At 32.5% G+C, this 13,089-nt stretch overlaps 7 protein-coding genes across 7 annotated transcripts; 3 read left to right on the top strand and 4 right to left on the bottom strand.

The window, feature by feature from the left end:
- Window positions 1-35: 35 nt before the first annotated feature.
- On the bottom strand, window positions 36-1,238 carry cand_037020 (uncharacterized protein; the record flags this gene model as incomplete). Its single annotated transcript, XM_067213927.1, has 3 exons — window positions 36-992; window positions 1,076-1,152; window positions 1,229-1,238. 3 exons carry the CDS (start codon window positions 1,236-1,238, stop codon window positions 36-38), a joined length of 1,044 nt encoding a protein of 347 aa, XP_067069900.1.
- A 611-nt stretch (window positions 1,239-1,849) lies between these two features.
- Window positions 1,850-3,091, top strand: cand_037030 (bromodomain-containing protein; the record flags this gene model as incomplete). The annotated part of the gene is made up of 1 exon (XM_067213928.1): window positions 1,850-3,091. The coding sequence occupies one exon, from the start codon at window positions 1,850-1,852 to the stop codon at window positions 3,089-3,091; it is 1,242 nt and encodes a 413-aa protein (XP_067069901.1).
- A 78-nt stretch (window positions 3,092-3,169) lies between these two features.
- On the bottom strand, window positions 3,170-3,901 carry cand_037040 (uncharacterized protein; the record flags this gene model as incomplete). The annotated part of the gene is made up of 1 exon (XM_067213929.1): window positions 3,170-3,901. One exon carries the CDS (start codon window positions 3,899-3,901, stop codon window positions 3,170-3,172), a length of 732 nt encoding a protein of 243 aa, XP_067069902.1.
- Window positions 3,902-4,119: 218 nt separating this feature from the next.
- cand_037050 (leucyl-tRNA synthetase) lies at window positions 4,120-7,743 on the top strand (the record flags this gene model as incomplete). The annotated part of the gene is made up of 2 exons (XM_067213930.1): window positions 4,120-6,865; window positions 7,091-7,743. 2 exons carry the CDS (start codon window positions 4,120-4,122, stop codon window positions 7,741-7,743), a joined length of 3,399 nt encoding a protein of 1,132 aa, XP_067069903.1.
- A 96-nt stretch (window positions 7,744-7,839) lies between these two features.
- cand_037060 (actin family protein) lies at window positions 7,840-8,985 on the bottom strand (the record flags this gene model as incomplete). Its single annotated transcript, XM_067213931.1, has 1 exon — window positions 7,840-8,985. One exon carries the CDS (start codon window positions 8,983-8,985, stop codon window positions 7,840-7,842), a length of 1,146 nt encoding a protein of 381 aa, XP_067069904.1.
- Window positions 8,986-9,179: 194 nt separating this feature from the next.
- Window positions 9,180-9,899, top strand: cand_037070 (uncharacterized protein; the record flags this gene model as incomplete). Its single annotated transcript, XM_067213932.1, has 1 exon — window positions 9,180-9,899. The coding sequence occupies one exon, from the start codon at window positions 9,180-9,182 to the stop codon at window positions 9,897-9,899; it is 720 nt and encodes a 239-aa protein (XP_067069905.1).
- A 161-nt stretch (window positions 9,900-10,060) lies between these two features.
- Window positions 10,061-12,895, bottom strand: cand_037080 (uncharacterized protein; the record flags this gene model as incomplete). The annotated part of the gene is made up of 1 exon (XM_067213933.1): window positions 10,061-12,895. The coding sequence occupies one exon, from the start codon at window positions 12,893-12,895 to the stop codon at window positions 10,061-10,063; it is 2,835 nt and encodes a 944-aa protein (XP_067069906.1).
- Window positions 12,896-13,089: the final 194 nt, after the last annotated feature.

Genomic DNA, 13,089 nt, shown 5'->3' on the forward strand with positions numbered 1-13,089 from the left:
TAATTGGAAAAGTTATGTTCTCGAATATAAATCCACTAATTTACAAAGGTATTAGTAGATAATCTATTGACTTTATAGATATCTTGGCTATTTGAAGAGCCAGAGGTGCTATTTATAGATAGAAATGTTTGGTATGGCATCAAACCAACTCTAGACTGAATCAATGCATCTGAATAAACTGGAATTGGAATATTCACAGGACGTGGAACATGCCTTTGAATTATTCTAGGTACATGGACAACTTTTTCGACAGATATTGGAACAGTGACTTCCTCTTCAATGATTTTTTCTACTGGTACTGGTACAGGAACTTCTACAGCCTTCATTATGTATTTAGGCACCTGGAATTCTTGATACTTGTCAACGGAAATAGGCATATATGTTGTCTTCTCTACTGAGAACTCCTTTTCAACTGTACGGATGCTGGATAATGTTATGTTGATATTTTTTTTTATCTCTTTGAATTGTGGTAAGGGGTAATGCACAAGTTTTTCAATAACTTGTACTACAGGGATATCTATTATTTTATCAACCTCAGTGATTCTTGGCTTTAAATTTGGCACTATGATATCCTTCCATACAATCTGTTGATGAACTTGAGGTACTTCTACGACTTTCTCAACAATAACTTCTCTATATTGAGTTTGGGGAACCTCGATAATATTTTCCTCCACGACTATCTTAGGAACTTCAACAATTCTTTCTTGTATTTCAATTTTGGGTACATATACTGTCTTTTCATTCAGGATTTTTTGAGGTATTTCGACTATCTTCTCAACATATCTAATTTCTGGCACTTCAATGACTTTTTCTTGCTCCTCTATTTTGGGAACTTCAATAATTCTTTCCTGTATTTCAACCTTTGGTACATGAACAATCTTGTCTTTATAAATTATTTTGGGTATTTCAACGAGCTTTTCACGATATTCTATTGATTCTATTTCGACGAACTCTTCTTCTTGGATAATTTTTGCTTTTTCCACAATCCGCTCCTAAAATTAATTAATTTCAAGTTCAATTACACTTTCAGTTTCCAACAAATAGCTTATTTTTCGTTAAGCTAATAATTACTTACCTGAAACAAGCTTTGGGCTAAAAATTTCGAAGGGATCTCAGGCGGATTAAGAGAGATGTTCGGTGGTAAATTTAGTTCTATAGAATCTTTTGACAATATATATTTCGTTAGCCAGTTTAGGTATAAAATACAATCATTGAATGAGCAACATACCTGTTTCCATTATCTTATTTAAATGTTTATATTTTAAACCCACTAATTTTTTTGTGGTCCATATGCTTGTATTTCAGCGCCACAAATCTAAATAAGTGTGGGAGAATTTTGCAAGATTGCACCTTTTCAAAATTATTTGCATATGCATACTAACCTGATATAATATGTGGGTATGATAAGTCGTATAAATGGATTTTATAATAATTTGGGATATTCTCCTGAATAATCCTATGGACTAGTTATGAGCAGAAGGATCACTTGAAAGGTCACTAGAACCATATAAGTCGATTTAATAAGTAACCCTATATTTGATCATATTAAATCAAATCAGCAATAAAATATGCAGAGTTACTGTCTTCAAAGGTTAATAAGGTTGGTATTCATGGAAAGAGCATTGAATATATATAACTTTAAAATTTTTGACAGAGATGTGTTGTAATCACCTTATGCATTTAAAACTACCAATACATCAATCTTGTAATATTTAGAATATCTTTTAGTATTAATAAAGCTAGCGGAATTACTTAATGTTGTCTATAATTGACTATTCAACATAATAGAGCGCCAGGTATATCTAGTGTTTCGACTAGCTAGGTAGGAGCACTTCCAGAGTTTATAGCTATGAATAATATCCAACAATTTGAACAAAGACAAATTGTACAGTCTATACGAAGGGATCCTATTGAAAAGGTTAGAACTTTAATTGAAGAAGCCTCTAAGAATGAGATTGAAGAAGTATGTCCGTCTACAAACGCAAATTTGATATTCTATGCTGTACAACGTACCAATGATGAAGAAGCTTTAGAAATATGTCAATTAATATTAAAGAAGTGTCCAAATATGAATGTAAAGGCTACAGACTTAAGTTTCCAGACGTCTCTATTTTTTGCTTCAAGAGATGGGAATACAAAAACTGCTGAATTTTTGATTAATCTTGGTTGTGATGTGAATCATCGTGATCGTGCCAGTCAAACTGCTTTGTTTTATGCTGCGAGAGATGGTAGAACAGATGTGGTTCGTTTACTGCTGTCACATGGGGCAGATCCTAATTTGTCAGATAATGTTGGTCAAACTGCTTTATTTTATGCTGCTAGAGATGGGAGATCTCAAACATGTATGTTACTCCTTGATAAAGGGGCAGATTCAGCTATAAAAGATAAGAACAGGCAAATGGCATCATCATATGCGTTGAAGAATGGCCACAAGCAACTGGCTAATCTGCTTCGTAATAGTATAGCAAATACAAGTAACAATATCTCAGATCAAATGGGTGGGATCAACAACTCTCAAAATTTTTTAGCAGATGCAAGTAATGTATTAAAGGACTCTGAAATTCGTCAAAATTATAGATTGCAATTTAAAGGGAGTGATGGCAAGTGGTACTTTGCTACAACCGAGATAATAAAGGAATTCGAAGAAAGGTACCCTAATATTGCTGTTTGGTCAAAAACACTCCCTGTACCTCCTTTAAAATCAAGTGCTGATCCATTTAGAGCAGCTTGGCACAAAACCATTAGTGAAACAGTTGATGAATTAAGGAAACAAGAAGGTGCCTGGATATTTGATAAGCCTGTAGATGAGAAGGCATGGAATTGTTCGGATTACTACTCTATAATTAAAAAACCTATGGACTTTAGTTTAATAAGGAAAAAGTTGAGGAATGGTGAATATGAACTTTGTATTGATGCTATTCTCGATATACAACAAATATTTGAAAACTGCTATTTATATAATAAACCTGAATCTAGTATTACTCGGGTATGTAAAAGCATAGAAGAACACTTCCTTAAGCTGAAAAAGTCGAAGAATATTGATGAAATACTTGATCGCGAAAGGGATCTTTATAGTTTAAAGTATATTTAAATGAAGTTCACACATTATTTCATTTATTTTAGTATAATACTTTTAATCAAACTACCTTCAAACATTATAGCTTCGGCATTATTTTGATCTTAGTCCAAAAATTGCACTACCTATTCTAATCTCATTTGTTTTATGAATAATAGCAATTTCAAAGTCATCTGACATACCCATGCTTAATTCACACTTTGCTGTACTATGAGCTTGTTCTGTCATCCAATCTAAAGTTCTTGCACGGAGATCTACAAGTTTTGAGAAGCATTCACTACACTTACTTTTATCATTATCTGCAATAGTCATAAATCCCAAAAAATTTAACCTAGGACAATTATCTAAAACATATTTTACTAACTTCTCAGACTCCTCAATGTTAATACCTGTCTTCGTAGTTTCAGTAGATGTCTTAATTTGAATATACACGTTGACACATCTTTTCATTTCTTCACATATTTTTTGAATTAAATATGCTAGTTCAATGGAGTCTAGTGATTCGATAATGTATAAGTTTTTTACTGTTAGCAGCAATCTCACTTTATTTCTCTGCAAATGACCTATAAAGTGCCACATAATATCTTCAGGAAGCCTACTTGACTTAAGAACAAGCTCCTTGACATAGTTTTCCCCAAAATGTCGATAGTTTAGCATATATATGTCTAATATAGCTTCAATTGGTTGTTGCTTGCTAACTATTAGTATTCGTGGAACAGGTGACTGAAATATTTTACAAGCCCTATCCACTGCAGCTATAGTATTCAATAGTGATTTCTGTATTAGCTCCTTTTTAGAATATTCGTCTTTTGCCAACCCAGTCATAAGATTAGAGTATGTACAAGTATTACGAAGTACTAATATAAAACAAAATATTTATAGATGAGATTCTATGAAAGAACTTGTATAATAAAAGGTTGCAGGACCGCCATTTTCAAGTTTGGAATTTTACAAAGGCACTTCCACTTAAAGTAAATTTTATTTACTTATTTTGCTCTCTCTTTGGAATTTACTACTTGAACTTTGTCTTACTGAAAAGAGAAATGATAACAGCTACTGATGAGTCTAATACAAATGGCTTAAACAGTACTGTAAACAGTAACAGTAATTCCCGTCTCCGTAGAGATACACTGTTGCATATTCAAAATGAAATTCAGGAACTATGGGACCACAATAAAATATATGAGGCAAACATGGATCAAAGTCGTGAAAAGTATATGATTACATTTGCATTCCCATATATGAACGGAAGATTACACCTAGGCCATGCTTTTACATTTACTAAGGCAGATTTCCAAGCTAGATTTCAAAGAATGAGGGGTAGAAATGTCTTATTTCCATTTGGATTCCATTGTACTGGTATGCCAATATGCGCTAGTGCAGATAAATTAAAATCTGAACTTGCAAATAATTCACTAGATAATGACTTATATATGAATAATAATGAACATGAAAATCAGTTAAAGAGCAAGGTTGCAGCTAAGATTGGTGGGTTAAAGACCCAATATGAAATATTGGAATCTATGGGAATTGAAGTTAGTGACATTCCGAAATTTACTGATCCTGTTTACTGGACTGAATACTTTCCACCTTTAGCAATGGAAGATTTAAAGTTATTTGGTGCAGCTGTTGACTGGAGGAGATCTTTCATTACAACTAATATTAATCCGTACTATGATGCTTTTGTCAAGTGGCAATTTCGTACATTGAAGTATAAAAGGGACAAAATTAAGCATGGACTGCGATCAGCTGTATTTAGTCGTTTTGAGAATCAGCCATGCGCTGATCATGATAGATCATCTGGTGAGGGGATAGGACCACAGGAATATACATTAATTAAGCTTAAGATACATGTAATTCCAGAATTTTTGGGAAGTATTGTGAATGGGCGCGAAGTATTTGTTGTATGCGCAACTCTGAGACCAGAAACTATGTATGGCCAAACAAATTGCTGGGTACTTCCAAATGGTGAGTATGACTTAGTATTAGCCTTTGATCAAGTCATCCAACATGATACTAAAACAACAGATGGCGTGCTATGCAAGATATTTGATAAATATGAAGATGCAATGAAAAAGTGCAATACAGTATACATATGTTCGGAGAGATCTGCATATAATATGGCTTATCAGGGTATAGTTCCACTAATACATGGGAGAGAGCAAGGTGTATCAGATAAATTGTTGCCAAGGATAGTGAGCTTGGGGAAAGTCTATGGAGAGCAACTAATTGGCACTCCTTTATCTGCACCCCTAACACCTTACTCTTTGATTTTTATACTACCTATGTTCTCAATATCAATGGAGAAGGGCACAGGTATTGTTACATCTGTCCCTTCTGACTCACCAGATGACTATGCTGCACTGAGAGACATTAAAACAAAGCCATTACTTCGCCAAAAGTATTCAATAAAAGATGAATGGATTCTTGATCCTCTAGAAATTATAGAGGTTCCAGGTTTTGGTTTTATGACTGCAGAACTACTTTGCAATCAATACAAGATTCAAAGTCAAAATGATTCTACTAAATTGAAGCAAGCAAAGGAGGAAATTTATAAAAAGGAATTTTATGAAGGTATTTTAATTAGAGGCAAGTATAGTGGAATGAAAATTTGTGATACAAAGGAGTTAATTAGGGAATCTTTAATTAAAGATGGTTATGCTTTAATTTATTTAGAACCTGAAAACAAAGTTGTTAGTAGAAGAGGAGAATCTTGTATAATTGCACTATGTGAACAATGGTATCTTAATTATGGTGAAGAGACTTGGAGGAGAATAGTACATGACTGGGTTATGGATCAATCTAAATTTAGAACCTATTATCCTCAAGTAAGAACTTCGTTAGCTGAAGTTGTCAATTGGTTGAAGGAATGGGCATGTTCTCGTTCCTATGGTTTGGGGACTTTCTTACCGTGGGAAACAGAGAGTGATCAAAAGATAGTTATTGAATCATTGTCTGATTCAACAATTTATATGGCCTATTATACAGTTGCTCACTTTTTACAGGGTAGTATTAATGGTAAAGAACCAGGACTTTTAAATATTAAGGTGGAGGACCTTTCTGACGAGCTTTTTGATTACATATTTTGTCTGACAGATCAATATCCTAAGCTTAACAACATTTCAATAGAGAAATTGCATAAAATGCGTGATGAGTTTTCCTATTTTTACCCAATGGATTGTCGTGTCTCAGGAAAAGACTTAATATTTAATCATTTGATAATGTGCTTGTACAACCATGTAGCAATATGGGACAAAAGTACTATGGCTGACAAGTTTTGGCCGAAAGGATTTTACTGTAATGGTCATATTATGGTGGATTCAGCAAAGATGAGCAAGTCTCTTGGAAATTGGATTACATTACATGATGGAATTAATGAATTCACTTCTGATGCATGCCGTATAGCTCTAGCTGATGCAGGAGACACTATTGATGATGCTAATTTTTGTCGAGATTCCGCAAATTCTGCTATAATGAGACTCTTTGCACTTCTCCAATTTGTGCAAATGTTTCAGGCGAGAAAGGAGAAAATGAGGTGTGGAAGTGAAGCAGATGAACAATCTACAGATCACAACTTAGTAGGAAAATCACTGGAACAAATCGATGAAATATTTGCTAGCGAAATTATTCGTCTTATTGATGAATGCAGAAAGTCATATGAAAATTTTTCATATCGTGATGCTTTAAAATTTTCTCTGTTTGAGTTTCAAATGAGACGCGATCAATATCGTACAATATGTGGTGGTAGTGACTTAGACATGAATAAATTTATTGTTGAAGCTTTTATAGGTAAGTTTTTTGTACTACTATCTAGGATATAGATATTCCTGTTCTAATTCTGCATATAACCAATTTTACAATATGCGGTTTATCTCCAGGATAAAACTAAATCCGATAATTACTGTTATAGTACTTCTGCACTAATTTGTGCATGCTAGTATTTTGGAGTAATTATTACAATTTCCAAATATCTTATAATTTCTTAACAATGAAACTTATTTTCTCTTATTTTAGATATTCAACTTAAGATTCTTTGTCCTATTGCTCCTCATACTTGCGAATATATTTGGAGAAATATACTGAAACGTGAATCATTTCTTGTATCTGAAGAATGGCCTACTTTAAGTAGTATAAATGGTTATCATTATTGTACTATTAATAGTAAGAAGTTGATACTTCTCTTAAAGTCAATTGATGAATTTCGAAAAAGTCTTGATAAATGGACTTCAAACCAAAAGAAGAACAAGAGTTGCACTAAATACGTTCATGCAGTAGTGTATGTAGCAAAGGAGTACAAGCAATGGCAAATTGAGGGTCTAAAAGTAATTCAGTCAATTATTGAGAGAGAGGGGACTTTACCGAAAGACTTTATCACGAAAGTTAGAGAAGCAACAGAAATTAAGAAAATGGATAGTGGTGATTTGAAAAACACATTGGCATTTTTATCCTTAAAAGTTGCTGAATACAAAGAAAATAAATCAGCACTATCCATAAATTTACCCTTCGATGAATTTGCTTTTTTCTCTCTACATTCTAAGTCTATTGCTAGAATTTTGAATATAAGAGAATTATTGGTGAAAGCAACTTCTGATTGCAAAGACTTACCCTTTGATAAAGTCTCACAAATAATACCTACTAGGCCTGCAATTTTATTCTATTGCGAATGAAATCCCACATATTATTAGAATACAAATAGTACATAGAGAAGACTTGAATATTGGATTTATTCAAATTTCCTAATAATCACAATGGTTCCAAATACTTCAATCTCCGTATTTATCATCACATCCTGAAGTTAATATCTCAGCATATATACAGCCACCTTTAAAGCAAGCCAAGTCACGGAGTGGGTCATCTATAACATTAATATTGTATTTTTCAAAACGTTCTGTATCACCCTTAAGGGTAGTATCTAAAAACCGTTTTTTAATATTCATTTGCAGTCGCTGTGGGAAACCTAAGAATAAGGAACTCCCACCACACAGAATTATATTTTCCAGAAGTGATAACCTTGTATCCACTGGACACTTTGATACAACATCTAATATCGCCTCGCATATAGACAATGACTCATAGCCTATATGATGTGGACAGAAAAAGACATTTTCAGTCACAAGGAATCTTTCTTCTTCTATTAGTATACCTTTCCCACAAAATTTTATGTAGTCTAAAAAAGTTGTCGTTGTCGCCAATAATTCCCTTGTTTTAGCTTCATCTACACTAACGAAGCATTTCTCTCTAAGTATCTCTTGTAATATTAAAGTACTAATTTGGGACTCACAGTATTTATCGCCACTTATTACTAGACCTCTCTTTGCCAGCAATATTCCGAGATATTCTTCTGCAGTCTTTCCGCCAATTGGCATGGAGCAAACTGCGTTACTGTATGAAATACCATTAATTATAGGTACAATTGTTGTCCAAAAGGTCCCAATATCTACTACAACCGCTGTATCTAGCCCATAAGAATAAAGTGTCAATATATGAGATGGTACAAATGTTGTCTTCTTAAACCGAAGCTTGAGTGACCACTTTTTGATTTTTTCCTTTAAAATAACACTTCCAGAGAATGGACAAGCAGTAAGTAAACAATAATTGTCAGCAGACTTAGGCATTTGAAGCATTTCTATTGTTTTATCCCAGATAAGTTCAAGTAATTCCCAATTTGCACTGGCAAAATCTCTTGATACTGGATATACCAGTTTCGAATTTACATTTGCTTTTACATGCTTCACTGCATCATCTCCTATCAGTAAACCATGAACTTGGGATAGATTGTACTTGAGTGTTGAGCTTTGTATCTCAGTTATTAAGCAGCACACAGTAGGAATTTCTATTACTGGTAGAAGGTTGCCAGCAAATGCAGCTCTACAAACAGTTCTGCCAGGTTCAAATACAATATAGCTCATAGCTCTGAAGTATATTAATTATAAAATGGTTCCCTATAAATCGTTTTAATGACTATATGTATTGTTTAGTTCAGAACAATGGTGATTAGAAAGGTAAAGCAGATCATAAATATGTAATTAAGTCCAAATGGCGGTTAAGACAATTTATAGGGTAGTAATAATTTTATAAGAGTAATAGTAAGGGTTGTCGAAAGATGAATACTAAACTACTTTTTAGTTATTCTCAAATAAGCTTGAATCAAAGGTCTTTGGTTTTGGGGAAATTACCACTTTTTTTTTGTAGACAGTTTTTAGGTTTCCATATGTTAGAGCTTGACCAGAAAAGACTATACTGGGTTTTAGCTGCTGACCACCTCTTATTATCAGATATCTTACAAAGTGACTGGTCCAAAAAGACTGTGCAGATTTCTAGTGTAGATTTGAGAACTAAGACTAAAATATGTTCAGTAAAATCCGAAGCAGTTAGAAGTAATCAAATATCTGGAAAAACAAATGATAATAATAATAGAGAGATGGCTGGTGGAGTCAACAACGAAAATAAGTACAATATAGCAAAACTAAAAAAGAAACAAAATAATTTTATTGTAATCATCAAGAATCTGTGGGGTAAATATGGCTACATAGGAATATCTGTTTACCTAATAGTTTATGTCACTACCCTAGGGTCTTTTTGGCTTATATCTTATAATAGAATTCTAAATGAGGAGTTTCTAATGCAAATTTTGGAGTTTCTAAAGATAAGTGATTGCCTTGATACATCATCAATTGGAAGCGCCAATACTTCCTGGAGAAGATTTTTAATAGCGTGGGTTGCTACCAAAATAACTGAACCGTTTAGAGCCATATTATCTGCATCACTAACACCACACATATATAAACGTCTTTTAAAAAGATTTCCACATTGGTTTAATTGATATTGTCAGTTTGATTTATATCCGCTGCAACTTCCAGCTCCTAACAATGCTATCTCAATGTATGTCATTCTAAGTGGAAACTTAACAAAGGCTCATTTTCAGATACATAAAATGTAACTGCCTATTCTTTAAACGATTGCAATATAAATTATTTGAGCCCATTAAATTATCTCACGAACTACCTCATCAGGTGTAGATATTAGAAATGGCAAATACTCCTTATCAGTATCATTGTCTAATTTTACAGTGTTATCACTAATTAATGGTATCATAGATTTTTTCAAACTCCTTTTTACATCACTTTTGTTTATTGTACATGGTGAGAATATATCACGTCTTTTGGTTAATCCACCTTGCTTTGTACCTAATGTATCTTTGCTATCATCACTAATCCTCTCAGGTGTACTTCTTGTGATATTATTGCTTAAACTTGTGTTAGGTGGATAATTCCCATCAGAATAAGTAGTAAAAGTTTGTCTTAATCCTTTTCCATGAAGTTTACATAGACTTTCTAGTTTGTTAGTCGTAACTTTAGGATGGTGAGCTTGTAAAGTAGGGAACTCGCACTTTATAGTTGAAGATTCCATGTTTACAGTACAAATATTAACTGATTGCATAGCAACTAGCATATTATCTAATAATCTCAAAATTCCTATACAATAACTTTTAGTATCACTCAAAATTTTTAGTTGTGCTTCTGAAGACCTTTGGAACTTATCAGTTTCCTCTTCTATAATTGTTCCACAGTTCCTACATAATTCAATGCACTCTGATATACATTCTTGAATTTTCTCTGAAGCTCCTACTGCTGCATAATTTTGGTGGTGTAGAACCATTTGCACTGTATGTAGTGAAAATCCATTCATATACATATCTTCGTAGGAATTTCGGTTTTGTGTAATCTCATTTTTTATACTTTTCAAACTCAATTTTACCATTTCCCATTGTTTAAAAATAAGATTTGGTTCAATATACTCTATTGGTTGAAGTACTCCTTTTAGCTCCTTTTCAGTTTTGAGTAGTATACCGGAAATTGTCGAATATTGTTCCCATACATTGGCTGATCCTTTTCTCTTAGCTAAGTTGAACAAGTTATTAGTAATTTTATTTATATCACTACTTCTAAGTTTCTCATGAAATATATTATATTCCGACAATTTTTCTTTATTTAATAGTGATAATAACTCAATAAGACTTTCAGAGTTGTTCAGTGCTTTGCAAGCCAAAATGATCTTTTCACAATAGGTTAATAATGATTCAATTGATAAATCTAAAATATAATATTGTATTTCCATATATATTCTATTATGTATAGAGGGAATATCTGCAAATGGTAATAACTTCTTCTCTATATCACTAAGATTCCTATTACAGTTTTCCTTCAACTTTCTGAATTGTCTCTCATTAGGGAAGACCTTCATAACCCACTTCAGTTCATGTAGTAGATTTGCTCTACTTATAGTAATACTGCGGATAACTGTTATACTTCCAACATTTGAATAGCATAGTGTCATGCTTTTTAGCAACTCCTCTAGTATATTTAAGCTCACTTTTTTTCTTCTGAGGAATTCATCCAAGTTGTGGTGTGACAAGGCATCTAGTATCAAACCTCTATATTGTCTTTCATAGAAATACCAAAAAAGTGACTCTAATGGATCAAATATTAATATTTTTATTATATTATATAATATTAAACTCGATCTTTTAAAGAATTTAACCGAAACGTTAAAAAGTGTCATCATTTGAGAATAATGCAAAGTAACTCTAAATATTTTTATAAAAAGATGGAATATCTTGTTTTTAGGTGCATTGTTGGTATTTGGTTTTAAGCTCATGATACTTGCTAGCTTGATAAATTCTTTTTGTTTTTTATTCTGATTTCCAATTGTAGTCTTATTCCGAACAGACCTTAAAATTAAGTTAACTTTTTGTGCTCTTAAACTTCTTGCCCCTAATTTTTTAGATGAATTTTCTTCTAAAGACTCCTGAGATATTTTCTCGCTCTTTTTTAGTAATTCTTGTGAGTTTGATTTTAACTTAGACACGTCTCTACTCCATACAAGATGTTCAAGTATAATTTGTAAAATTTTGCAATGATATAATGTGAGTTTCGATATAAAATACAACACAAATGGGAGGAAATTACTGAGATAATCCATTTCATAATAATCCTGCGTGAAATACAGTAGATAAGTAGCAGCTGCTCTTGATAAGAGGTACCTATATACATATATTGGTAGCTTTGGGCTCATGTTGTGATATTGCTTTTCACGCTTCTCACTAAAAAGAAGGAAAGCTAAAAAAAAAATAGAAACTAAAGCCAAAGTAACCCTTGTGTAAATACTAATGGTACTGAATTTTTTATAATTTATTAATAAGAGACAAAAGTTGTTTAAGAAAGCCTTTTTATCCCAAACACTTTTATCTTGCAAAGTATAATCATTTATTAAGCTAGTGACAAATATACCATTAGGAGATACAGGATCTTCTCTAATTTTGTTAATAATGTCGACACCTTTAAATACGCTGTGTAAATTCCCTGAATGCCACCAATTTTCTGGTATCATTGGTATTTCCATAGGACCATTGCTAATTTGAGTTAAAGCACTACATTTCGTATTAATATTTCTAAAGAAGCCACTAAATGCATCAGGAAGTGCAATATAGAACTCTGGTAAAAAGAACAAAGTAACTAATGGAATTGAAATTATAGCTGCTATTCTGAAGCAGAAGAATGAGGATATTCCAAGATACCTAAATAAACCATTCCATAGAACAGTAGCGATAGAAAAATTAGCAAGAGAAAGTACTACAAGAGTAAAGTAAATATATAAGATGAAGTTTATTAAAATATTTTCAGATAAAGTTTCTTTAATATTATAAAAGTGGTTGAGTATAGCTTGCAGCTCTTTGCTCCCAAAAAATCTCCTAAAGGATCTTTTAAGTACAAGGTAAAGATTGATATTTATATAAGTAAAGAGACTTTTTGCACTCATAAAAAAAGTATCTTTTGATTTTAGAGCACTTTGAAGTGTTTGCACGACTTTTATTTCTAATTTAATGGGATAGAGTGTAGTGGAATGTATGAATATATCCAGATACTGAAGCAACATCTTAAGAAATGTAATTGAACTAGTTAAACCCAAAGATACCCACTCATAAAATTTGTTTAGACTAATTTTTCTATTCA

Source organism: Cryptosporidium andersoni (genome assembly GCF_001865355.1).
Source record: "Cryptosporidium andersoni isolate 30847 chromosome Unknown contig_27, whole genome shotgun sequence".
Classification (NCBI taxonomy): Eukaryota; Apicomplexa; class Conoidasida; order Eucoccidiorida; family Cryptosporidiidae; genus Cryptosporidium; species Cryptosporidium andersoni.